The sequence below is a fragment of the Athene cunicularia genome, assembly GCF_003259725.1.
Source record: "Athene cunicularia isolate RWA chromosome 14 unlocalized genomic scaffold, athCun1 chr14_part1, whole genome shotgun sequence".
In the NCBI taxonomy this organism is placed as follows: domain Eukaryota; kingdom Metazoa; phylum Chordata; class Aves; order Strigiformes; family Strigidae; genus Athene; species Athene cunicularia.
In genome coordinates this window covers 14,488,021-14,513,575 of record NW_020799118.1, presented here as the reverse complement: position 1 = coordinate 14,513,575, position 25,555 = coordinate 14,488,021, and the positions used below count along the sequence as shown (strand labels likewise).

General features: G+C 55.4%; 1 protein-coding gene and 1 long non-coding RNA gene across 2 annotated transcripts in view; one reads left to right on the top strand and one right to left on the bottom strand.

The window, feature by feature from the left end:
- Nucleotides 1-6: 6 nt before the first annotated feature.
- Nucleotides 7-474, top strand: LOC113485573. Its single transcript, XR_003399451.1, has 2 exons — nucleotides 7-203; nucleotides 261-474. It is a non-coding gene; the product is annotated as an uncharacterized LOC113485573 (long non-coding RNA).
- Nucleotides 475-2,069: 1,595 nt separating this feature from the next.
- RAB26 (RAB26, member RAS oncogene family) overlaps nucleotides 2,070-25,555 on the bottom strand; it is a 28,341-nt gene continuing 4,855 nt past the window's right edge. The window contains exons 2-8 of the mRNA XM_026858810.1: nucleotides 8,266-8,307; nucleotides 6,597-6,663; nucleotides 6,369-6,421; nucleotides 4,361-4,426; nucleotides 4,150-4,206; nucleotides 3,625-3,701; nucleotides 2,070-3,328 (exon numbers count right to left, since the gene is read on the bottom strand). Coding sequence (XP_026714611.1) covers nucleotides 3,226-3,328; nucleotides 3,625-3,701; nucleotides 4,150-4,206; nucleotides 4,361-4,426; nucleotides 6,369-6,421; nucleotides 6,597-6,663; nucleotides 8,266-8,307 — 465 coding nt within the window. The 3' untranslated portion in view covers nucleotides 2,070-3,225. The remainder of the gene's footprint in view (nucleotides 3,329-3,624; nucleotides 3,702-4,149; nucleotides 4,207-4,360; nucleotides 4,427-6,368; nucleotides 6,422-6,596; nucleotides 6,664-8,265; nucleotides 8,308-25,555) is intronic.

The following is a 25,555-nucleotide window of genomic DNA, read 5'->3' as shown; positions in this document are numbered from 1 at the left end:
GCGTGGGGCGGCTCGGGTACCGGCCGCTCTGCCTGCAGGCGGGGCGGGCAACTCCCGGGCTTTCGGTGAGGTAAAATGCGGCGTCGCTTGTTTCTGGCGTACCCTGCGTTCCTGTAAGGTACTGCTGGGATCTGCAGCTGCAGGGGAAGCACAAGTGGGTCGCGGGTGGCTGAAACTAGGGCTGGAGCAGTTGCTGTTAAGGGGTTGTGTAGCGGAGCAAGCGGTGCGGCTCCGAGTATGGCTAAGAAAAGCACTCTTAGGGTTGCTGTATCAAACGGGGGAGCTGCTGTTTCTCACGTTGTACAACGTGGAAGTCGGTTTTTAAAACAAGCAACAGAACTGCCCGAAGTTGAAGAAATCAAAAGTCATCGACTTTACCACATGGGGTAGCTTAAGGTAAACAGAGGGGATCTCCACTTTGGTTTCTGTATTAGGTCAATTTTATGCCTTACAGATCTAATAAAGTTTTCAAAAGACATTTTTTTTTTTTCTTCTGTTTTTCACCAGTCCCACGGGTAGCACATAAAACCACAGACCAACTTCAAACTTTGTATTTGGGCACTCAGCAGACCATTTCTACTACTACTATTTGCTTTAAGGGAACCAGAGTGTCTTAAAACGTGCTGTGGCTTGGCTTAGCCCAGCACCCTTTTAATTTTTTCTGGGGGCACTGGAGCACCCAGAGCTGGTAATGGAAGGGTCTAGATGGGTTCAAGAATGGGCTGAACTGTGAATAATTAAACAGTACAGGTGTGTATGTTAGATGATCAAAAAAGCCATTGTAGCCACAAAGATTATTAAAAAATTTTTATTAACAGGAATGAAACAAAAGCTGTAAACAAGAGCCAGCAAAAATGAGAAGTCGCATGTAATGCCGAGTCCTCTGAACAATTAATTCTTTATCGCTTGGTGGCAGTAAAGGCCCATGTAAGAAGATGCCAAATAACAGTCTGAGGAGGAGCTTTAGGGCGAGGTCAGAGCGTGGGCTTTGGGAGACCAGTCTAGAGGGAACTTGAGACTGGGGGCTGAGTCTGGCTTAAAGTTCAGGTTTAATACCAGAAATGCGGTTGTGATGTCTCTGCTGTAGTAGAGTTGGCTCCCAACAGGCATATCGAAAGTACTCCAAAGGGTAACATTTACATCTTCCTTATTTAAATTAGTTTTTAAATTGGTTTTGGTCCCACACTGAAGAAGTAAAGAGAGTTAGCAGCTGTTTCTTCAAGACAGATGCAAGGCTGTCCCGCCCTGCCAGGGAGAGAAGGCATCAACCTGATGGGAGTGTTAAGAATATTGCTGCTTATTTTTACGACTCCCTGTAGCTTCTGGGGCAGCATGTCCGTGCAGTGACTGGTACCTCAGGATGGGGGCTGCTGCTGCACCGCTAAGATCAGGCTTAGAGAAAATAGATCCAGTCAGACCTGGGCCCAGGGCAGGTCCTGGAGCTGCCCAACTGCTGTCCCGTGGCTCTGCCAGGCTGGCCCTCCCCTGCACACCTGCGATACCAAAATACTGGTACTTATCACGCTCGGGGACTGCACAAAATCCCACTCTTTTTTATTTCACCTCAGCCAGCGTGTGCTATGCAGCCCAGAAGGAGAAGGGAGGTGGCTCTAAGATAAGCCACCTCGTGTAGGAGACAAGGCAGCAGCCGTGGGAGCACAGCGAAGCTCGCCAAAGCAGCGGGAAACTGAGTTTACAGATTCTTCTGTGCTTCTTGACAGTGCCCAATCAACTTTCAGAGCCTTCCCTGTGTGCTGCTGCTACTCGCAAACATTTTAAGTGTGCTCGTAGCAGGTGTTGCCACCTCTTAGAGCGGGTGAAGGTGAAGAGAGTTGTTGCAGTTATTTCAGAGAAAGTCTCAGATATTAGGATCCTTTTTCATTCAGTTACAGTGCAATAACAGGTGAGCTGCTCATTTTCCTGTAGCTGTGAGGAGTCCTTGCCTGCCTGAATCCCAGTGGTAGCTGCAGGGGAGTCTTTTGTGGAGGGCTGGAGCTAACACCCCCAGCAAAACACGGGGTAGGATCATCTGAACTAACTGCTGAGAGAGCCGGGGAGCAAAGGATGAGTTATTTTATTTTAAATGGTCAATTTAGGGCAGTGTGGGGAGGTTGAGTGTAGCAGGTACCTGGAATTTTCAAATTAGAAAACTGCCAAAGGCCAAACACTTGATCCAGATTCGAATTTGTACTTAAGAAGTGCAGCTTTAAAAAAAAAAAAAAAAAAAAAAACAGACCAAAGGGGTGAGGAGTCCATTGAACAGAGCTGGCAGGAGAGTCTGAAACCTGTAAAATCAATGCCTACAGCGTTCCCCCCAGCTTTCTTCAGTTAAAAGAAAGAGCTGTCCCAAGAGAACTTTGAAGATATCAAAGCACTGTTGCAGTCTAAAAACTCTATCATCACACCTACATGAAGGTATTTAGAATAAGCTGCAATACATTAGATTTCTTCTGAATTAAAGTACCAGAAACGGCAGAAGTAAGAGAACCAAAGCCTTTACCAAACAGACAAACATTCAGGAAATCTCTGTACAACAGAAGGTTAGCAGGAGCTTACTCAGACCAACAGCTAAGCGCTTGTCTTCTATGGGGAAGAGGAGAAACCCTCATCGGGGAGGTGTGTCACACCACATGAAAGATGGACAGACAGAAGTAAGCAACTACAAAACTGGTTGCCTTGAAAACAAGTCTCCATGTGCCCCAGGCTCTGAACAGCTGAATTCCAGGTACGTGGGGAAAGAAAGGGGAATTTGGGGCTTTTTCCTACCCAGATATTTGGTGGGGAGAAGCATTCATTGCCCTTAATCACACTGTAATTCTTACTATCGTTAAAGAAGCCTCATAATACTCCTGGCTGCTGCTGAATGGTGGAAACAGCCCTGGGGGGCACAACAGGAGACACCAGCCCACTCCCCTCCTGAGCCCCCCATCAAGGGGATGAGCGGCTGTGAGCCGGGTGGGAGCGACTGGCCAGGGAAGCCGGAGGGCTCGTGGTGTGGATGGATGCAGTGGGCGCTCGGGGAGCAGCGCCTAGCAGGTGGCTGCAGCACAGCCAGCGCCCGCCGCAGCCTGGAGAGCTTTTTCTGCTGCTGCTTCTTCCATTCCCCACGTCTGGGCTCACCTTTTAGGCAGATACAGACACGACAGACAGACATGCACACGTCCACGAGGAGAGAGCGCGGCGCACAAACACTTGGCATGAGTCTGTACAAATGCACCGAGCGCATTAGGACCTGCAGCAGCCCGAGCCTCTCACTTCCTTCTTCACGTAGTCATGGAGTTTAAATTTGGGCTCGTTGGGCAGCTTCATGGACCTGTGCTTCAGTTCTCTGCAGGAAGGGGAAAAACATGTTACTTTTCTGCCTACTGAATTCTCCCTATGCTGCCTGTTTTCTAGCTGCCTGGCCCAGCTCAGTTGAACTCAACCTAGCCTAGATAGTTTGCTAAAACTCCTCCTGATGAGACATTTCATATCTCATGCGAGATGGCAAGTACTTGCCAGCACAAAGCTGAAGGTGGGAGCCTGGGGAGTGAAAAGCTGGGTGCTGGTGCCAAGCCTTTCTCTCAGCCTGCTGGCCCCGCTGCAGGAGAGGTGCCCAGCACGGCCACCACACCACTCACTCACTTTGCGATGGCTGTGAAGGCTAATTCAACGTTGAGGCCACTTTTTGCGCTGGTCTCCATGAAGGGCACTCCGTACTCCTGTGGGACAAGACACACCAGCCTCAGAAACGTCCCCCAGTGTGGTCCCAGAGCCCCCCAGCTCGCGCCGAGCCCTGGCTGACGTCAGCGCTTGCCGTGGGAGCTCGGACCCTGCCCTGGGATAGGAGCTCTGCCGTGGTGGGCAGGAAGAGCTGAGCCCTCATTCGCAGCTCAGGCGTTTCTTACGCAGCTTCAGAAATTATTTTTGAGGACAATGAAGTGGAAAACATTAATGGAAGCTTAGAGGAAGAAGAGCGGATGAAGAGGAAGAGGAAAGCAAGACATGGGAAGAAAAGCAAAGTGCTTCCAAATGTATTTTGGGACAGACTGGGCTCCAGTTAACCATTTCACCAGGGTACATTATGGAGTACACATTGGCACACTCGCACATCCCTGGGCAGGTCGTGTAATGCCAGCCGCCGCCGCAGCAGACAGACACCTCACCTACCTTGGCTAATTTTTCTCCATCTTCCCTTTTCACCACTCTGTCCTGGGCTGAATCCACCTGCCGACAGGAATGGCCAAGAGCAATTTGGGATGATTTGCAAGGTCACCAGCAGGCAACCCTCATGCCCTCCCAAGCTCCCCTGCCCATGGCTCCGTTGTGGGACTGTCAGGAGGAAGAGGAGGCTCTGGTGAAGCCATGGGGCCGGGCTCACCTTGTTTCCCAGTAACATGAGGACCACATCTTGCTGTGCGTATTCGTGAATCTCTGTCAGCCAAGCCTGGAGGGAGGGAGGCAGAGAGAGGTGTTAGCACAGCCCTGGGAGAGGATGAGGAAGAGGACAAGGAGGATGGGGTGCTGCCCCAGTCCTGGGCACCCTCTGGGGTTCGCTGCTGTCCCCAGGCAATGCTGGGGGCGATATGTGGACACAGGGAGGGGGTGGCCGGGGGTTAGATGGAAAACAAAAACCCCGGGGGACCATGCTTTGGCTGCTGACAATTTTCAAGGCTAACAGCAGCCTTTCAGCCCTGCTGACTGCTTCGTCTGACCACGGGTGCTTGTAGGACTTTCACCCAAATTCCCCCTCGGTTGGGACATTAAGACTAAACCTCTTTTGCAGGATAAGGCCGAGGGTTTGCTCCAGGATGAGGCCCCCACCCATGTCCTGCCCCCGTGCCAAGCACACTTATCCCAGCAGGCGGCTGAACCTGCCTCCCCAAACTTCCCTGCCCTCTCATCCAACCTAATCTCATCAAATCTGCCCTAATTCCCTGTAATCCCTGACCCTGCTGCCTGTGCCCCAGCTCTGAGCACCAGCTCTGGGCTCATGGCAAAGTGCTGACCAGCAGGGCCGTGTTACCCAGCAGGGTGAAACCTCCAAGTGTTTTTTCTGTCTTGCTGCAGGATCACAACCTTAGCACAGGCCTGCAGCCCAGAGAGCGACCAACACTCACTCTCCGTTAGGCTCAGCAGCTCCTCGAGCCATCCAGCTCCCCAGGCTGGAAAATGCCACTGCTGGGGCTGGTCCCAGCTTGCAGGAAACATTCCTGGTGCCATGGGAGCAGGGTGGCAGGACATGCCCCATCCCCTGCCACGGGATGGATATGAGGAAGTATTTCTTTGCAGAAGGGGCTGTTGGGCGTTGGAATGGGCTGCCCAGGGCAGGGGGGAGTCCCCATCCCTGGAGAGGTTGAAGAGTCGGGCTGACCCAGCGCTGAGGGATCTGGTGGAGTTGGGAACAGTCAGTGTGAGGTTCATGGTTGGACTGGAGGAGCTTAAAGATCTTTTCCAGCTGAGATGATTCTGGGATTCTGGGACTGTGGAGCCACCAACAGAAGGATGCTCCGGCGCAGGGACAACTCCAGCCAGCCAGGCCCAGGGGGGTCAGGGGGGTGCAGGACTCCCCAGGGGCTCCCCATCCTGCGGTGTTAATGCCACATGGACCCCCTGTGCTATTGAACAGGGTGTTTTTGCAGACACCGCAGACACACACCGTGTACTCTGTGTCTGGGACATGAGCAATTAACATCCTATTCATTCAAGCCTAATTGCTCCCCAGGCTCCCAGCGGAGCTGGCGCTGGCATAGGTGGCCCCCAGTACCCGTGCGGGGCAAGGGAGGGGATGCCAAGGCCATGTGCTCATGGGCAGCATTTGCTCTCCCCCACCTCCACCAGATCCTGCTCCCCAACACCCCTGAAGCACCTGTGTGAGGGCTCAGCATCAGCCGGAGGAGCCTGGTCTGCAGGGAGGGGGCACAGGGACCCCCACAAAGGCTGGCAGGAAGAGCAGGGCTGCTGGGCGTGAGGAGCACACAGCAGGATGCAACCCTCTGCCCTGGCCAGGGTTGGTCCCGTCAGGCCCTGAAGGCTCAGAGGAGGATGAGGAAGCACCTCGCTCAGTAAATCTGCCTGAGCACGTTTACCAGAGTGAGTTCTCCAGCCAGTGCTGTAATTACACACAACGTTAATTGGCTGGTGAAGTGACGCCATCACCCCTTTTATTTGCTATGAAGGGGAAAATCTCTGCCTGTCCTGTGGTGCCTTCGCAGGTGGACCTGCGATTGGGTGCTCACCATTACCCGCAGCCCTTCTGGAAACAATCCTGGTTCCAACCTCCAACATCCCCCACAGCGCCTACCCGCTCCCCGGCGCTGACCTGCACTCACCACCCAGCCCGTGGCACCCCGGGGTGGGCAGGAGGGGCCCGGGGGTGCCACCGTTACCTGGATGTTGTCGAAGGACGCTTTGTTGGTGACATCGTAGAGCAGGAGCAGGGCTGCAGAGAGAGGGATAGCACGTTAGTGCCGGGCAGGAGCGCGGCCAAGCGGAGGCTCGGTGCCTGCTTCCAACGGGGATATGGCTCTGGGTGATGCCTGACTCACCCGGGCTAGCGCTGGGGCTCGGGAGGGGGCTGCCCCCCGACCCTGGGAAGCAGAGGTGGCCGTGCTTACCGTGGGCATCCCGGTAGTAGGCGTGGGTGACGCTGCGGAAGCGCTCCTGCCCGGCCGTGTCCCAGATCTGGAAGGCAGACGGGAGCAGAGGGGTCAGCCATGGGCTGAGGGACCCCACTGGAAGGAATTGAAGGAATTAACACCTCAAACATTCATCGACAGAAAACCTCAAGGTCGATCTGTGGCCTTATGTCACCCAAGGAGGCTCAGAGGTTATCGAAAGGTGCACACCCCCCCCTCCCTTGTGATTGTATTGACAAACTCCTGAGATAAACCTCAAAGTTGGGAAACATGGGCTGAGTGAAACTGGATGTTCAGGTGAAAGGCCTGATAAGAGGTGAGCATCCTGCCCCTGAAACTGAATGATTGTTCAAGAAGCAGGAAAGGCAGCAAGAATTTGTGGGAACTGAGGGAAAAATAAAGGTGGAAGCAGTGAGCACGACCACCGATTCAATGGTGCACCCCATTCCCCCTCAGTGCGTGTGCAGAACCCCTGCTCCTCCTTTTTCCTCGTCTCTCATGGAAATGAGTTCATGGAATACCTGCCTTTCCTCATCTAGTATGAAAATCAGCTAATAAAATGAACTTAAAAGGCAATAGGAAACTTCACTGGGTGTGCACCCACCACCCAAGATCACTGGACCTGCAACAACGCTGGAGCCAGGGGTGATGATCCAGATTCTTTGACTTTCTCTTTTCTTTCCTTTCCTTTCTCTTTCCTTTCCTTTCTTTATTTTCTTACAGATTTACAATAGACCACATTGTTCATTATCCTTTTCCAAGTTTAAGCTGTTTCTACTGCAAATAAAACATTTTACCTGGTTGGTTGGTGTCGTTTCACCTTAATTGAACCCAAGGGGATCACAGAACTTTTACAACTCTCTGGGCTCCCAGTGCGGGTCGTGACACCCACCCAGCACCAAAACCAGCACCAAACCAGCCGGCACAGTGCGACCCCCAGGAACCTCCTTCAGCCTTTTGCTTCTAGAGACAGCAATAGGAAAAATGACAGGGGTGATAATATTGAAGCGGCGCCTCCCCGCTCCTCAGCGCGCGGAGACGATGGTGCATGGCAAAGGGCTCCCAACGTGTCCCTTAATCAGAAAAATCCATCCAGCAGATGGATGCATGGGGACCTGCTAATTTAATTTATCAGTTTTTAATGCAGCGATTCGTTTCTGCTGTCAGGGGAAGATCAGTGCTAATGTCGTTACTGAGCTCCTGGCAGAGGGGTCAGGGGGGCCAGAGCGGCTCTGGGTGCAGGGGAACACAAGAGCTGTGTGTCCTGCAGCTGGATGTGGCTGAGCCTGGGGACGTGGATCCCTTTGGAGGATCTCAGTCCCTCTAACCCTCCTCCGGCCCTTCCAAAGCAGGAGCTGCCTGGAAGCACCGGGCAAACCCCATGGGTGCGGCTCCGGCTGCTGTCACTGAGCCTTGAGGAGGTGGGTGGACTGGGATGGGGAGGTCACCGTGGCCAGGACAGCCCCCAGCCTCGGGGACAGAGCACCCGAAAGCGCTCCTAAGGCTGTCCCGGGGCGGGAGACGTGATGGCAAAGGATGGAGATGGGGGACTCGATTCTGGGGTGCTCCTCTGCCGAGGGGCTTTACCCAACCCCAAACACCCACGGTGGGAGGTGAGGGAGCTGCTATTGGGGCCACGGGGACATACCTGCAGCTTCACCTTCACCCCATCCACCGTCAGCACCTTATTCTGAAAGAGAAGAGAAGAGAAGAGAAGAGAAGAGAAGAGAAGAGAAGAGAAGAGAAGAGAAGAGAAGAGAAGAGAAGAGAAGAGAAGAGCACCCTGGTCCCCATCCTGAGCCCTCGGGCTGATCTCCTCTCTCCACTTTTTGAAACGTTGCTCCCAGGACCTGTCGGAGCCTTTTGCACCATGGCCCAGCCAGGAGATCCCTCCCTGTGTCTGCTGTGAGCTACATCTGTTTGGATACTTAAATCCTCGCATCTGCGAGGCTGATTTAGTGCAGTGTGGGGCTCGAGCTAGAGGACCTCTGGCAATAAATTAATGAGCGTCAGCATCCCATCTTAATGGCCTTCAAAAGAGACAGCCAGCTACTCCATATTCAGTCAGCAACTTAAAAATAACTCCTCTTTCTGCTGTTTGTACCCATTTTTCTTCCAGTGAGCATCGGTTTCTCTCTCAGTTTTGTGGGGTTTTTTTCCTATTTTGCTTGTTTTTAGCAAAAAAGGTAGGAAGGAGGAGGAGAGGGGGCAGTACCCCTCTGTGCTGCTCTGTGGGGCTTTCCTCAAACCCAACAGGAAACTTTTTGTGATCACCCGAAGTGTGTCCTGGCCGAGCAGTGCGGGGCCATGGGGGGAGCCCATTGGTGCCCCTCTGGGCAGCTGTGTCGGCCAGCGAGGGCAGGGGACAGACCACCTGGCGAGCTCCAAACATTAATCAAACACAATCCTAAAGACCCTGCGGTCCCAGGGGAAGGAGCAGAGATTCATTTGCTTGTGAGATCCCCAGAAATTAACTCAGGGATTAGCAGGACATGATGAAAACACGGCCAGGAACTGTGCACCGGCAGGACAGGGCAGCCCCTTGCTGCTCTGGTGATGATGGATTTAAATCCTCTTTGCTCCGGAGCAGGCATGGGGTGCTCTCCCCTTCTCAGGTGCATGGCCGTGGCACAACCAGGGCTGCCCTGACCTTGACCTTCCCCGGCTCTGCCCTGGCTCACCCCTGCCCACCACCAGACTTGCCACCAGCTCCGGTGCAACCAAAACCCTCCCAGGCAACGGTGGCATACGCGTGCCAAGAGCCACCCCCGTGCATCCCATGCCTCTCGGCACCAAGTACCGGGCACCTCGGGATGCTGGTGTCCAGCATCACCACGCCAGGACGGTGCCGATGAGGCTCTTTGTTGGTGTTTTCATGTTTTTAATCAGTGCAGAGGGAGCATCTCGGCTCCTGCCCATCTATGCTCACTGAACAGAGAGGATACGGACGAGGAGGAGAGGGCAGGAGTGAGCCAGAGCGCTAAATTTACACAGTCTGCTAAAGCAGGCGCAGGGGAGACGATCGTGGTTTATAAATACCTTCAAAGGCAGCGACCGAGATGAGGGAGCGAAGTGATTCACAGCCCGAGAGCGGTAAAAATAGGGAACCAGGCTGTGGGGTGGGGGAGCCGGTAAGCGCTTGGGGACCCGGCCGGGGGTCAGGACCGGCTCACCGTGCCGAGGCTTTCCCTGGAGCCACTGAAGGCTTGAAGTGCTTAAAACGGAGCGTCCCCGCTGCCCCAAGGGGCTCCCGGGCGAGCGTGGCCACCAGCCGTTGCCGGGGTGGAAACACGTCATGGCGATCAGCGCTGAGAAAACCCGAGCGGAGGAGCTGCACCTTCACCATCATCCCAGCGGATGGAGAACGGCCTCGCCAGGCACCCGCTTCGTGGGTGAGACGGGGCGGATTTCCCTCCCGCAGCAGATCTGCTTTCTGAGCTCAGCTCGCCCTCCAAAACCCCGGGTCCTGCCTGCAGGTCCCAGTGCCACGCTGGAGGCACCGGCACATCCTTGCAAGGTGCAGGGGCTGGGAGCCTTGGGCTCCGCACCTGGGTGATGCTCATCTGAACGCCGTCTCCACCGGTGGCAACCAGCTGCCAAAGCCACCTGCCAGGGACCGTGCCAGGGACACCGTGCCAGGAGCTGCCGAGGAAGGAAAACACTGCACTTCCCCGTTGGCCCTGGAGCCCCCAGCTGCTTCGGATCTCGGCACGAGCACTAGGAGCCCTCTGAGGGGATGAGGACGCTTGGTGTGATGGATAATGACAAGGGATGAGGACACCAGGAGCTTCACATTAAAATAGGCACCAAATGAGTGCCCTTCCACAGCTAAACCAGCACCTCCTGCTCAGAGGAGAGCATGTGCCATGAGGGGCGGCTGTGCCCAGGCATGGGGCCACATCCCCACTGTGGCTGTGCTCCAAGGGTGATGGGATGGAGGGAGGGAGAACATGACCCTGGCCCTGAGCACGGACCAGCTGAGCAGAAGTGATCACAAAGCATCTGGTGAGCAGCCGAAAAAGCTGAACCTCTGAGGCATCGACCTCCACTTCGGGAGCTTAATTAACAGCGAAGCCGGCAGCAGCAGGATTCACACTAATTACGACTGACCTACATTTTAGGGGCGGGGAAAATGCTTAATTAAAGTCTGCGTGTGGACCCAGGTGCTGCTGGACCAGGCTGGGGGAAAAAAAAGGCTTCCCCAGGGTTTAGGTGTGGAACAGAGCAGTGTCTCCTGCATGCATCCCTGACTGCATCTCTGCCTGCCCCCAAGCACAGGGCGGCTGCAAAATGCGGGTGAAGAAATGGAGCAGAAGGTGGGAGGAGCGGGGTGGGAAAAGACAGAGGCTGCTGCTAGCAGCACGCAACAGCTCCCGCTGGTGCCACGTGAACCAGATGCCCAAGTCTTCCCCCATACCACGGCTAACAGACTTTCTAGCGTCCAATTATTATTCTTTTTTTAAGAAGATGCAGTTCAATTCCATACTCACAGCCCTCCAAAGGCACAGCTGGGGGGTTTAACTACTAATAAGCATCCAAAGACAAAGCCAAGACGTGTGTCAATGCGCTGAAACACAAAATATGCTGCCAGGCCTGATGGTGACGAGGGGTTGTGTTGCTCAGGGTTTGTTCTTAATCTTGCACAGTTTAATATAATAGAAGTAATACTCACAGCAGGCCACCCGCTATGCAAAAGCAGGCAGGAAAGCCATCCCTGCAACTCAGCTCTGTTGTCGCCCTTTGCAATTTCAGTTTTTATGTGTCCTTTTTCCTGGGGTGTTGACAATGTTATTAAAATATCTTCTAGCAGGGGCTGCAGTGGATTGCCTGGAGTGCTTTTGTTGGAGGAACATGATGCTCGTAAGTTAAATAATCCTCAGGACGTCAGATAAATAGAGTTGGAACCTTGCAGATGCAGGAAAAATTAAATTACCAAGTGCAGATGGTCCTCAATTAAGAGCAGCGTTATCAACACACCAACGGCCCCGCTGGCTGCGGCCCCGGCACAATCCCACCCCAGCGACGGCAGGAGAGTGGCCATTTGGAGACAGAGAGGAGGGAGGGGAAGGCGCCCGCTGATGGAGCAAAACCGCGCTGCCCCCTGAAACACGCACCCGGTGACAGACAACGGTCCCTCCCAAGCCTGGTGCCCCTGCTGCCAGGCTGCTGCTCTGCGCTGCTCCCAGGTCAGCTGTGACCCGCTGCAGTTTGGGAAATGCCGCCTGCCCAGTCCACGGGGTCCCCTCGGTGCCGGTGAACCGCCTCAGGAGCCACCAGCACATCCCGGCCCGTCCGTAGGCGCTGGAGAAAGCTGCAGCGTAACCCAGGGTCAGCAACCGCACTGCAGCCCGCCCGGCCTCCCCCCCGCTTTTCCACACATTAACTCATTAATGAAAGCCTTAGAACATTAAATCGGATACACGGATTAACTCGCCTCACGATTAAATTGACAAATGGGAAGCTGCTTGCTGACACCACTCAGGCTCCAACTAGGGAAACCCCTCGCCCTGGTTCCCCAGAGCCTCTGATGGGTGCTGGCTCCAGTGATGCTGCCCAGGAGCACTCACCAACACCCATCCACACCCCAGAGCATCCCCCTGCACAGCCTGGCCCCGGAGGGTGCAAAGGGGACGGGCAGCGTTTGGGGTCTGGCTGACGGACCCCAGTGTGGCCAGCCTGCAGCCCTGCTCCTCCCCAAACCGCTGGGGTTGTCGCCTGGAGAGAGGGAGAGGAGAGAAACCCAGGGGCTGCAGGGTCCCAGGGAGGCTGCAGAGTCCCGGGGGGGCTGCGAGGTCCCGGGGGGGGCTGAGGGCACCCATCCCTGTCATCACTGGCAGGGCCACGGCTGTGCCAGTGCCTCTGCTGCGGTGGACTTGTCCCCAGAGCCGGCGGGGGTCTGGCCCTCAGCCATCCCCATCTCCGCTTTCACGATGGAAAAGGAAAAAAAAAACACCATTAAACCAACCCAAAATGTCATTAGTGCACTTCGGAGGCAGCCCCCACGGCAAACCGGGGGCGAGTTTCTTCGAAAAGGGGAAAAAAATTGCATTAGTGAATATACATCAAACCAGAGCGCAGGCGGCTGGGGCACTGGTTGAGTTAATTAGCAGCGGTGACAGCTCAGCTGCGGGCTGGGGGGCTGACAGTGCAGTCCCCCCCCCTTCAACAGCATTAGGGCTGCGACATCATGCACGGGGGGCTGTCAGGACCCCACCGCCGCCCAGGAGCACCCTGGGAGCAGGTGCATAGATTGGGGCATCCTTTATTTTTAAAAAGCCAGGAGGAAAACAGCCAGCATGGCAAGGGTGAGCTGGCTGAAGGGGTGCTGGGGGACCCCAGCCCCGTGCCAAGGTGGGACCCCGATCCAAATTCCCACTCAGCAAAGCCCGGGGAGCCCCCAGCTCCACCAGCACCTCCAGGAGGAGCCAGGACGCGGGTGTGATGGGGCTGCCACAGACAGACAAATAACCACCACCTCCAAAAGCGGCTGCACAGAGAGATTCAGGATTGATATGGAAATCTGCCCAAAACAGCAGGGCACTGCATTAAATTTGCTCATTAAAACCCTGAAGTTTTCCCACACACGCGCGTGCTGCTGCCAGCGAGCTGGTCCTGGCGGCTCAGCATCTTCTCCAGCCACCGCAGCCTGGCTCAGGGACAGCCCAGCTCTCTGCCAAGGTCAAGGCTTGATGAGCAGCCCCCCTTTGCTCCATCTGTACAAGCTGGTCACTAAAAACTTGGTCCTTCAAAATTGGGTGATTTTTTTTAGACCCAAAATGAGAAAATTTCATTTTCATTTGGGAAAATGAAAGAAAGAAAAAAAACCCCAAGCCAAACCAAATTGCTGGTTGCTTGCAGCCTGGAAGAGTCATTTTGTTGGGTTTTAGCCCTCACTTTCCTAACACAGCCATAAATTAGAAGGTATGAGCTGCTCTAGAGGAGAAGGAGGAGGAGGAGGAGGAGGAAGGTCCCCTCTGCTCCCCACCGTTGGTGCTTTTGCTCTGAGCTGCTGCAGGCCCCACTCTCAGCACAGGCTTCGCACCATGCGTCACTCCAGAGATGATGGAGGTGGCCGAGGTGGCTCCTGCATCAGCACCGATGTGTTGGCCAACACAAGGTGCCCAAACCGGGGGTGCCCAAACAAACGGGGGGTGCCGGGAGGCTGGGACACGGCAGCAGGGTCTGCCTTGGGGTACAGACCATCCGGGCTGGCTCCGAGTGAGGAGCTGGAGCTTCTCTGACTTTCCAGCTCTGCATTATTTACAGCCTGTGCACAACAGGGAGCATGACGGCAGCTCAGCACCAGCCCGGCGTCCCGGGGTCCAGCACCCAGCAGGTTGTGGCTCTGCCGTCCCCCCCACAGGGCCCAGCAGCCTGGCACAGTGCCACGGGGGATCCCCAAGCATGGCTGTGCCCGAGGCCAGAGGACCCGACCTCCAGGAAAACGCTGCTTAAAGCTTTTCTTGGAGAACCTTGATTTTAAAACCTCCTGTTATTTCTGCTGGGGGTAACCAAAAGGAAGAGAGCAGGAGACTGATATTGCACAAGGATCTGTGCTTCCAAAATCAAGGTCTGTTCAGCGAGACAAACAGTAACCAGGAACAAATATTTAAGTTTCAGCAACCATGAGCAGACACCAGAGCAAAAAGAGCAGCACTGAGCTCTTACCTCAACTTCACCCGAGCTTTCAGAGCTGGCGACGGCGGGGCTGCTCTGCCCATTGCCGGCTCACAGGGCAGCGCGTGTGTTCCTCGACAGAGAACGCAGCCAGCCAGCCCACCACCCCCAGTGTGAGGAAAAAACCCTTTCAGAAGCACATTCCCTGCAAGAGAGGGGAAGGAACAGCCCAACGCTGTGCTGGAGCCTGCAGAAAGCTGCTAGGAATGGGGACAGCGGGGCAGGGGCACAGGCTCGATGCGGGGCAGTGCCATGCGGCTGGACGTTGTCCCACGCCAGCCATGCTGAGTCCTACTGGAGGGTGGCCCATGTGCTGGGAAACATCTTTGATCCTCCTCCTCCTCCTCCTCCTCAGCTGAGGAGCCGCTGTGCCACCGCCAGTGACGTGCCTGAGTGGCCCTGACACACGTCCCCAGGAGACCCGGGCAGCCAGGACACCCCCACGCCGCTCCCTCCGCTTTGTCCCATAGATCTGCTCCGAGAGAAAACCCGACCATTCATCTTCCAGGGCAGGTGATTAATTTCCTCGGCAGCACTGTGCGTTTGCACTCTGCAGCTAAAAATAGAAAGTTCTGCCTTTTTTTTCTTTTTTTTTTTTTTCTCTCCCCAGGACTCACACACTCCTGCCTGCAGCAGAGACGCTCCAGAGCCAGCCGCTGATCCCTGGTGCCAAGATCCTTTCAGAAACGATAACGTGTCGGCACTCGCTGCTCAGTTCAACAGCAGACCCCGCGAAAAGCAGATTAACACAGCACCTTGCAGCAGACGGTGCTTCTGATCCGCTCCACAGCTGGAGCCAGCCCTGCGTCCCCTCCACCCGCCTCCTCTGCGGGGTCACCCCACCATGTCCCCTCCCTGCCTGCACCCAGGTCCTGGCCAGGGGACAACATGCCCTGCAATGCAGGAGAGAGGGGAGAAGCCGCAAGCCCTGCCCGATATAAATCACCTCAACCCGTGATGTCCAGGTGGGCACAGACCCTCTGCATGCCCTGCAGAGCCCCTTGCCTCCACGGGTACCGCAGCCCCTTCCCCGCGCACGCCCCAGGGATGTCAGCAGCAGTAGCCTTTGTCAAGAGCCATGTACACTACATTAAAGCCCAATTAACATCTCCCTGGCTGCCAGCCCTGCAGAGTGTAAGAGTTGAGGCTCTTGTTAGAGCAGACACACAGAAGAATTAGTGACTTATCATCTTCTATTCACATCAGTCTGAACATAAAAGGATTTTCTGGCAAGAAGCAGAGAATCCTGTCTTAGGGACAGATTAGAGGTAAGAGGATCTGGTTAGGATCATATATTTTAAAATAAAGTCCTGTGCTGCTTCTCGGCATTGCCTGCAGCAGCCGTGTCGCTGGTGGAGCAGCGTCGGGTGGTGACGCTTTCCCTCCCCAGCCTGGCTGCTCCATCTAAGCAGCAAGGCCCCGGCGATGAGCAAGGGAACAGTTCCTTGCAGGATGGTTTCTTGCTGGAGCTGCAGGCCGACAAGGCTCAGCCTATCAATGCTTTTAAGCCCAACAGGGCTCATCCCAGCAGGTGGGAGATGTGGCTGTGTGAGGCTTTCAGACATCCCTGCCACATCGGAGAGAGCCTGTGCCCCAGCACCGCAGGCAGCCAGGGAAACTGGGTTTTACACCCTTAAAAATCTGCAGGATAGGATCTGCTACAGCTGCCCTGGAGACCAGAGACACCGAAACACAACAGTCAGCAAGGAGGCTGCAGCCCATCCCTGCTGCTCCCAGCACACGGTCGGGTCCCGGGATCGGATGGAGCCCATGGCCACATCCCTCCTCCCCGCCCGGGGACAGTCTGCGGCAGCTCCCCCACCACCCTGGGCTGCATTACTCACCCCTTCCATCTCTTTTTTTCTACTTTATAATAGAAGAGATATTTTTAAAAATATCCATGCTTCTGCTAAACCAGGCAGCCTTGGAAACAAAGGGGGCAGAGATGGCTCACGCAGATCTGTGCCAATACCGAGAATAAGTAACGTGGCACTCAACATATTTATCTTCATTTTCTTCATCAAGGACAGACCGTGCTGCAAAGCGGAACAAGAATCTCTACAGAGCATTTATTGCAATATCATTTCTCATTTACAGGAAACACGGCGGCTGTCAATGCCACGAGAAGGAAAAATGGGTTATCCATTACTGTTACACAGGGAATTGTTTACTCTGCTCTGGGGAGGGGGGTGGTGGACTAAAGCCTTGCATCAGTTTCATGATCTTAAAGGTCTTTTCCAACCTAAAAGATTCTCTGATTCTATGTCAAAGCAGCCAGTCCTTGTGTCAGGTGCTGCTGTACCCTGCACTCCCATCGCAGCTGCTGGTGGGGTGTTGGAGCCGCAGGACGAGCCGGGGAGCTCCATGCTGCTGCTGCGCTGCTCGCTGCCCCCACCTGCTTTGCACCCTGTGCTTCCCCCTCGCCACAGCCCCGGTGACAGCAGCCAGCCCTGGGCTGAGCACCCTGTCCCCCCACACTCCATCCTCCACCACCCCCAAGGATGATGAATAGGACGGTCCCCGCGGAGGAGCCGCCCCGGACATGGCGGGATGTGATTTTGACTCAGGCCAGTTGTGTCCAGGTGCAGGGTCCTGGAAAACACATTTAAGCCCTGCCACAGCCATCTCATTTCCAGCACAAAGCCTGTCCCAGCTCAGGAGGTGTTTAACTGGTTTGGCCTCAGAGCAGCCAGGCAGTGGTGGGGTTTGTGCAAGAGAAAGTCACCAGGAAACACCCAGCAAGGGGACCCCCAGCCCCGGGGGGCTGCAAGCCCATCCTCTGGCTCACCCCCCATACCCCCAAGCACCCCCGAGCATAGCAAGCAACTAGGGAAGATTAATTTTTCCTTGGTCCAAACGTTTTCCAGTTGGCCTATCCCAGCCTGAAGAATATTTTAATTTGGTTTTGGAGCTACAAAACCAGCCTTCTGGGCAGCCCGGCTATAAATCACAGTGGGGTGACTTTGCCTGGAGGAGGATGATGCTGAGGAAGGCCCTGGGGCTCTGATCACCAAGACTCCTGTGCAGCACAGTGCAGGCCATCAGCTGTACCTGCAACTGGAGGCCTTTGTGTCAGAGTGCTGGCACCTAAAGGGATGGAAACTTGCCCAAAGCTTCAGAGAAGACTTTGCAATCCAATTAAAAAAAATCAGGTCTGAATATCCAGGAGCAAACACCCCGGCAGCATCTGGCAGTAACGCAGCATCTTCTGCAGCTGATGTTGCAAACAGCATTATTAAATAGCACTTCTCATCCCTCAGAAGAAATAAAAATCCCCAAAGATCTGACAAATGAATCTGTAGCTTTTTATCACACACACAGACAGACACACACACACACACTCCTTCACCTGCAGCTAAGGCAGACAGCTCTCAAAACCGTGTTCTCGCTGAGCAGAAAACCCTGGTCCAGCTGAATCCTTCAAAGGATTTAAAGAAGAGAGAGTGCCTGAACAACTCCAGTGAGATTTGCCGAAGTCTGTACAAGTCCGTTAAGACCCTGGGGATGGCACACGCCAGCTCTGGGTGCTCACTGCGGCGCCGGCCCATGTCCGCGGTGCAGCAGCTCCCAGGCACGGGGCAGTGTGGTGGGGGCTGAAGCATGATGAGCCCTGGCCCCCTGCTCACAGGGCAGGACCCCTCCTCAGCCCCATGTTTGCTTTCCAAACTTCAGGTGAGAGTTTTCTGAGGTTTTGCCTCCTCTTTGCTAACCAGAGCAGCTCCTCCTTGCCACGGCCGGCACCGTGAGGTCCAGGCTGGGAACACAGGGCTGACTGTTCTCCCGGACAGCTGGGTGCTACTGCAAAAAACAGGCACTTGGAAACCTTTTTTTCAAATAAAACTGAACCAAAACCCACGTGTGGTTGCCTTGATTTTTTTCATTGCATCGGGGAGATCCTTTAGAAAAGCCCAACTGTAGCCAAGAACTGAGGCTGGAGCGGCCGGGGTCCTCGGGAGACAATTTCCACCTCAGCACCGAGCTGGGGGACTGGTACCCCAGGGAACCCATTGCCCCCAAGCTGCTCCACTCCCCACCACTCTCCCTCAGCAACCCCCTGGTGATGCCGGGCCCGGTGGGACTGCCAGTGCACCCAGCTTTGGGGAGCAATTCCACTTCACGTGTGTATTATTCAGGAACGAAAAACACATCTGCCGCACATTAACACTTGCTCCGGAACAAAGTTATTTTAGGCATTGTCAAGCACTTCTCACATCAATTCATGCACATTTATAAGTGCAGCACCTTAATGTATTTAAGAAAGCTCAGGTGGAACTGTGAATCCCCCTCGCCAACCTGCGATTCACCCTGACGTAAAGGGCTGCGTCGTGCACCCCCACCGCAGCAGACCCGGCTCCCCAGGTTAAGCTCCACACAGGCCCACGGCTGCCACCACTCTGATTTTTGTGCACATCCTACATCCCAGAGCAGGGCGATGCTGCAGGAGCTGGCAAAGCCCCGGGGAAAGCCACTGCAGTGGGGCAGCAGGCACAAGGCTCAGGCCTGGGAGTGCTTATCCCCCCCCCCCCCCCCCCCCCCCCCCCCGGCGCTGCCGTGCTGGCACGTTTTGGGTGTTTCCATCCCTGCAGCAAAGCTGAACGCCACTTACCATAGTGCCGGTGGCATAGCAAGATGGGACAGTCGCTGCTCTTTATTCCCCCTCTGCACAACAAAAACGTCTGGTCTCAGGCAGAGGCAGGTGGGGTCACCCCTGTTAGGGCTCTGGCTCCCCCAGTTCTGCCACTGCCGTTTGCTGCTGGGCCAGCACCATGGCAATGTGCTGCAGGGATGGGCTGCCAGGATGCACCAGAGATGCCCCGCGGCAATGCCCTGCAGCCAGCCCTTCTCCCAAACTCCAGGATTCACTGGGAAGTGATTCCCTGCCACATCAGCCACATGTCCCCAAGCCCCGTCAGCAAAGCGTGGCAGCTCCGGGGAAGGAGCCAGGGGGCTCAGGACCCATCACCCTTGGAGCTGCTTGGGGTTGGCTTCAGGCTGCGTGTGCTTCAGCACTTAGATGAAAAAGAAAAGCTCACTCATCCGAAACCTGCCATGCGTGATCTCAGGGCATGCTTTTCCACCAGGAAGCACTGACTCGGGGGAGCCTGAGGAGGCCCACACCCACACTGCAACCACTCGAGATGCTTCACAGCCCCGACCCCACTCTCTCCACACGCTGACCTGCACCCTGACCACCCAGCACCCCACGGACCCTCAGCCCCTACGAAAACACCCAAAATATGGTTACAGCAGCAAATAAATGCAACCTGTGACAGCTGCCATGGGGAGATGCCCGGGCACACACCACGGCACGACACAGTGGGCTCACCCCCCGAAAGCCGCATCCCCCCGCCAGCCTGGCAGAGCTGCCAGTCCTTCCCCAAGGCTGGCACTGCTCGGGGCTGCGTGGGCTGGCTGGCGTCGCTGCCAAAACCCGCGCCGCGCTCTAAAAATTGACGCTGAGAGTAGCAACAATCCCCCGGCGTTTCCGCCGAGGCGCACAGTGAACGGGGCGACGCCGAGGGTGGTTTGCCGGTGGGGTGGGAGGGCGAGCGCCCGGCCGTGCCAGGGAAACGACATTGTCCTCCCACAGCCACAACCCCCAAGAAACGGCTGCTCCCCTGCAGCTCCTGAGAGCCCAGTGTGCTTAATGCTGGGGGGAAAAAAATTTAAAAAACAAATGAAAACCCAGCCATCTGGCTGCATAAGCAGCGGGAAAGGTTCCCTGTGTGCCCAGAAAAGGAACCAGAGTGACCCCGCACTGCCCAGGGCACTGAATCCCTGTTGCAAGATGCTCATCCAGGGACCAGCCCCCTCCCACAAGCAGGTCCCTGGACAGGGTCTTTGCTACGAACCCCCCAGCAACAAGGCTGGGCTGAATTATTCATCCAGCCACGCAGTCGTGTTTTTCTTAGTCATCGGTTCAGAGGAAGCAGCGAGGCACAGAGGCACTGGTGGGGACCTGCTGCCATTGAGCGGCACGAGGGAAGCAAACCCCAGTAATTTGGACTAAATTCAGCATCACGGAGGGCAAGGTCCTTGCAAGCAGCGAATCTTCACTCCCTAAAGGGGCTGGGGCTCCCTGGATGCCTCCATCAGGCTCCTGCACTTGGCTTTGGGAGGGGAAAAAAAAAAAAAATCATTAACGGAGTTGTTTCAAGGTTGAGAGCAAAGGGCACAGACATGCCGACACCAGCAGCTCTCCCTGGTGGGGACGGTACCAGGAGCTGAGGTCGGTTCAGCCTCATTATTGGTAATGAGGAACAGCAGCATCGGCACTTGGGCAGGACTCCCCCCCGGCTCCTTTTCTGTCACCCCCGTGCCCAGCACACATCATACCACAGGTGCACATTGCAGACGGCGGCGGCTCGGCGACGCTTCGCTAATAACCACGTTAATGCCATAAAACGGCACACGGCGGACGGCGCGTTTGCAGCAGGGGGGTGAAAGGGGGGGTTGGCGGCCACGCGGTTGCTGTGGTGACGCCTGCGCAAGCGAAGCTGGAAAAACCAAAGCCTCCATTTCCCCAGCGTGTCACTTGGGCACAGGAACGTCGTGGCTTGGCAGGGAGGAGGAAAACACTCCAAGACACGGGCAGACTGGATGGGGGCTGGCGAGGGCCAGGCTCACCGTGGGTGGAGGGTTTGTGGCATCCAAGCTGGGCAGGTTCAGCTGCATCGATGCAGCTGGACACAGCTCCCCGCCACTCCTCTCCTTTCAATATATTAAATATAAAAAAAAACCCACAAAATGAAACAAACCCTGCCGAGCTGGTCACAACAGGCCTGGTTGCACCCTCAGAGAGGTGCTGCTAGTCTTACACCCTCTAGAAGACAACGACCCTTCCTTCCTGCTGAGTCTGTCACACAAACATCTTCCCCAGGCTGAAGCCCTGAAGCATCACTGAGCCCCTGGACCCCTGTTGGGCTTCTCCTCACCTGGGGATGGCCACAGACAGAGGCAATGGGCATCACCCATCACAAGCTCCCAACACATATGATTGGGAAGAAATATTTTTCCCAATGCAGGCATGAAGATGAAACACTTGCTGTTGCTTTTGAGAGGTTCTGCAATCCTTCAAGGCAAGGACTTGGTGCTTAGCTGGGATTAAAAATGCTGTGTGCCCCTGTTAGACAAAGCCAGCTCTATGAGTTGCACCACTCTCAGATGGAGATCCCATCACTCTCAGATGGATCCCATCGCTCTCAGATGGATCCCATCGCTCTCAGATGGAGATCCCACCGCTCTCAGATGGATCCCACCGCTCTCAGATGGAGATCCCACCGCTCTCAGATGGATCCCACCGCTCTCAGATGGATCCCACCGCTCTCAGATGGAGATCCCACTGCTCTCAGATGGATCCCACCGCTCTCAGATGGATCCCACTGCTCTCAGATGGATCCCACCGCTCTCAGATGGATCCCATCGCTCTCAGATGGATCCCATCGCTCTCAGATGGAGATCCCACTGCTCTCAGATGGATCCCACTGCTCTCAGATGGAGATCCCACCGCTCTCAGATGGATCCCACCGCTCTCAGATGGATCCCACCGCTCTCAGATGGAGATCCCACTGCTCTCAGATGGATCCCACCGCTCTCAGATGGATCCCACTGCTCTCAGATGGATCCCACCGCTCTCAGATGGATCCCATCACTCTCAGATGGATCCCATTGTTCTCAGACAGAGCCAGAAGCGTGTACAGTGGCACTGTGGCCTCACTCCCCTTCTCTGATGCTCAGTGCTACCATCACAGGGTCCAGCAAAAACCTCACTGCTGGGACCTACCTGAGCCCCATCTCCATGATGTTTGTCGATGCGAGGAGGAAAGTGGCTATTTGGGAAGAGGATGAAGGGGCAGGTGGTTTTCAAGGAAGGACAATGCATAGTCAGCATCTGGTGAGCTTGGCCGGAGACAGCTTCCCCCCTGCACCCGCTTTTCAGGAAAAGGCAGCGATATCCCACTGGAGCCCTCCCCAGCACCGCCCCTCGCCCTTCCCCGCACGCACACATTGATCACTGGCATCCACACCGGGAATAAACTGCTGGGGCAAATAATTAATCAGCGGTAACAAAATGAGTCAGTGGCTCAGTGGAGAGGCAGCGAGGGCTCAGGGGTGTCATGGGGGCTGAGCAAGGCAAAAGCAAGGGACGCCCCTAAATTTTGGGGGGGGGGCAGAGGCACCCCAAAGCCTACCCCTCCCCACAGACCCAGCTGCCTTCCCTCCGCTTTCAGAGAAAAACCCAATTTTGCACAGCTGAATTCAATATTGCAAATAAAGGATGAAAGTGAAATTAAGCCAAATGTATTCCATTAAATATTCAAATCATTTAGACTTACTCTAGACCCATTTAAATGTTTTAAATGGCTATAAAACACTCCCTCACAGACCCCAGCACCACGAGCGGACCCAGCCTGGCTCTGCACTGGAGCACCTGATGCTCCAGCACCCAAACTGGCCTCCCCAGGGCCCAATTTCTCACCTGGCACCACCCAGAGAGGTGCAGACACCCTGCATCTGTGTGCCCACAGCCTTCCTCCAGCACCGACCTCCTCCTCACCCTGCTCCTTGGCAGGGAGCCTGCTCAGCTGGAGTGAAGCAGGGAGCGGGGCACTGACCCAGGCCCCTGAGGGAAATGCAGAGAGATGGGTGCTGCAGGGAGGACACTGGCACCAGCAGGTCCGTTGCCCCACAGAGACCTCGCAGGGCACTTGGAAGCACGGGTGCCGAGCTACCACCAAAAACTCGCACCACACACAGCAACGCTCCCCTTCCCCTGCTGCTGCAGGAAAAACAGAGATAAGATAAAGGCATGGGAGGGCTCCAGGAGTGCGGGCACAGAGTCAGCCCCACTCCAAGGACAGGGGACATCACCAGCCCCACACACCCGCGGAGCCAGGACAGGCCCAGCCATGGTGGATGCTGGTGGCTCAGGGAGGGGACACTGCAGTGACAACAGACACATGCCTAGGCGCTGTTTCCCAACCCGCCTCTGTGCTGCAGCGTGGAAAAGAAATTAAAGGATAAGAAATTAAACTGTTCTGGTCAGACACTACAGGTCCCGCGAAGCGACTCAGCTCGTGTTTTCCATGTAGGGTCACAACAGACTGCGGATGTGCCAGAATTGCATTTTCCAGCTGAGTTTCCACCATGTTGATCCCTGTCTTCTAAGGGGTTTTGAGCTGCTGTCCAGCTCTAACGAGGAGGAAACAGAAGCAGATTACAGTGAAGAGCTTTACAACCTCCCTCCTTCCACCAGCAGCTCCCAAGTGTGTTTTTCCCATGCCTGTGCCCTGGCTCTGCAGTTCCTGAAAAGTCCAGACCTTCTGCCCTCCACCTGAGCTAATTACACCTTTTACTCCAACCATTCCAGACCAGGACAGACCCACGGGGACACTGGCCATCGGCATGCACTGGGAAGCCACCACACAGCAACGGGGCTACAGGAGGCTGGGAGACACTGGTGCCCTTCCAGGAGCATCTCCCATGAAACCCCACATCCCCAGTGCTCTTGTTGTCAGCTGAAGTGGATGCAAGATTTCACACCCAGATTAAACACCCAATCTGTTCTGGGTGGTATTTCCCAGACACCAAGGGGGTGGGAGAGCCCCCGGCGTGTCGAGAATGGGGAACGCACCTTCACACCACCCTGCAAACTGGTTAAGAGTTTTCTTAACCAGGCTCTGGGTCTTGATGTGACTCCAGCTGCTCATTTAAAGAGCAGCTCAAGCACTTCTCTGCTTTGAAAATATTCATCTTCTTTTTGCCTTCCCCAAGGCAGGAATCGAGTCTGTTGTCCACTGGGATTACCACCAGCACATGGGTGTTTGCCGTTTACTGGTGTGCTGCAGAAGCGGAGCACACTGATGAGGTTTATTTTTTTCAAACACGAGAGCCAAAGAAACATGAATAAAATACTAGCATATGCGAGAAAAGCGGGTGCAGCTCGCCATGGGCGCTGCTCGCAGCATCTCTTGGCAACTGAGCCCCTGCATGCAAATGACAGGCTCCGCTGACTGCAAAGCTGTGTCCCTCTGCAAGGGAGGGGAGCAGCAGCAGAAAGCAAAGCAGGGCTCAGTTTCCCAGGAAAAATGGTTATTTACTCCCCCGAGAGCCTATCCTGGGCGTGGGGAAGAGGAACCAGCAGCAGCTGCGGAGAAGCTGTTGTCCTAAGAGTCAGACACGACATAAATCGATAAAATCAAGGCGTGTTCCCGGCTAACAAGCGCCTGCCCTCCCTGCGCGGGCTCTCCAGGATCTGCCTCGCCTGCTGCCGGATTTGGGCATCTGCCAGTGTCCCCTGAAACCAGGCAGAAGGGGTGGAAAGCATCACAGGATGCATCCTCTGGGTGAATTTAGCCCAGCTTTCCTTACAGCGAGAAACACAAAAGTATGAAATCAGCTTTGTTAAAATTCATACAGGAATCAGAGATGCAGAACAAGCCGATTTCAGACAAAGAGCTGCTGGAAACACACCCCCAAGGCAGGGGCACAGGCAGCCCCCTGCCCACCCCCAGCACAGGGCTCCTTCCCCCCGGCACAGCAGCCCCCCGGCATGGCATTTGGCACCAGTGAGCCAGGCAGCACCCAGATGCCTCTCCCCAGGGAGGGCCACCCCCCTCGCAGGGGTGCAGAGCTGGGGCTGTCCCCGCCAGCTCACAGCCTGCAGGGACCAGCCTAAACCCACCCGACCGCAGCCGCTCCCCCTGCCCGACCCCACGCATGTCGCCACGCTACACGGCAAAGCATGGGAGCAGAAGAGACCAAACCCTCTGCTCGATGCCCAGAATCCATTCCCTCGAATGTTCAGGACTAATTTTGTATAGAAAACCACGCTGGAATTAATTTATTTTCGTTTCTTTGTTCTGGCCTAAGCAGATCCCCTCCCACTTTTTCCAGATTGATCCATCAGAACATTCGCCCCGCTAATGCTCCGTGCCAACCACCGAGATAAAAGCCAGCCCTTGGCTTTCAGATGGCTCCAGGTTGCACCAACCTTTCAAAGGGAGGTACCAGGGATGAAGCTGTGCTGGAGCATCGCTCCAAGGGCAGGGATGTGGGTGTGCTGGGGCCCAGCAGATGCTCAGGGCATCCACACCTCTCCCCCGTGAGTGCACGGACCAGACGTGCTGAATCCAGACCACGGCCAGTGTTAGTTTGCTCACCCTGTGTGGCTGGAACGAAGCTTTCCATCCCCTGCGCAAAGTTTAGCTCACTGAGGGAGTCAGCAGGCAGCCAGCAGCTACTGTTTTGCTGAAGGAAGG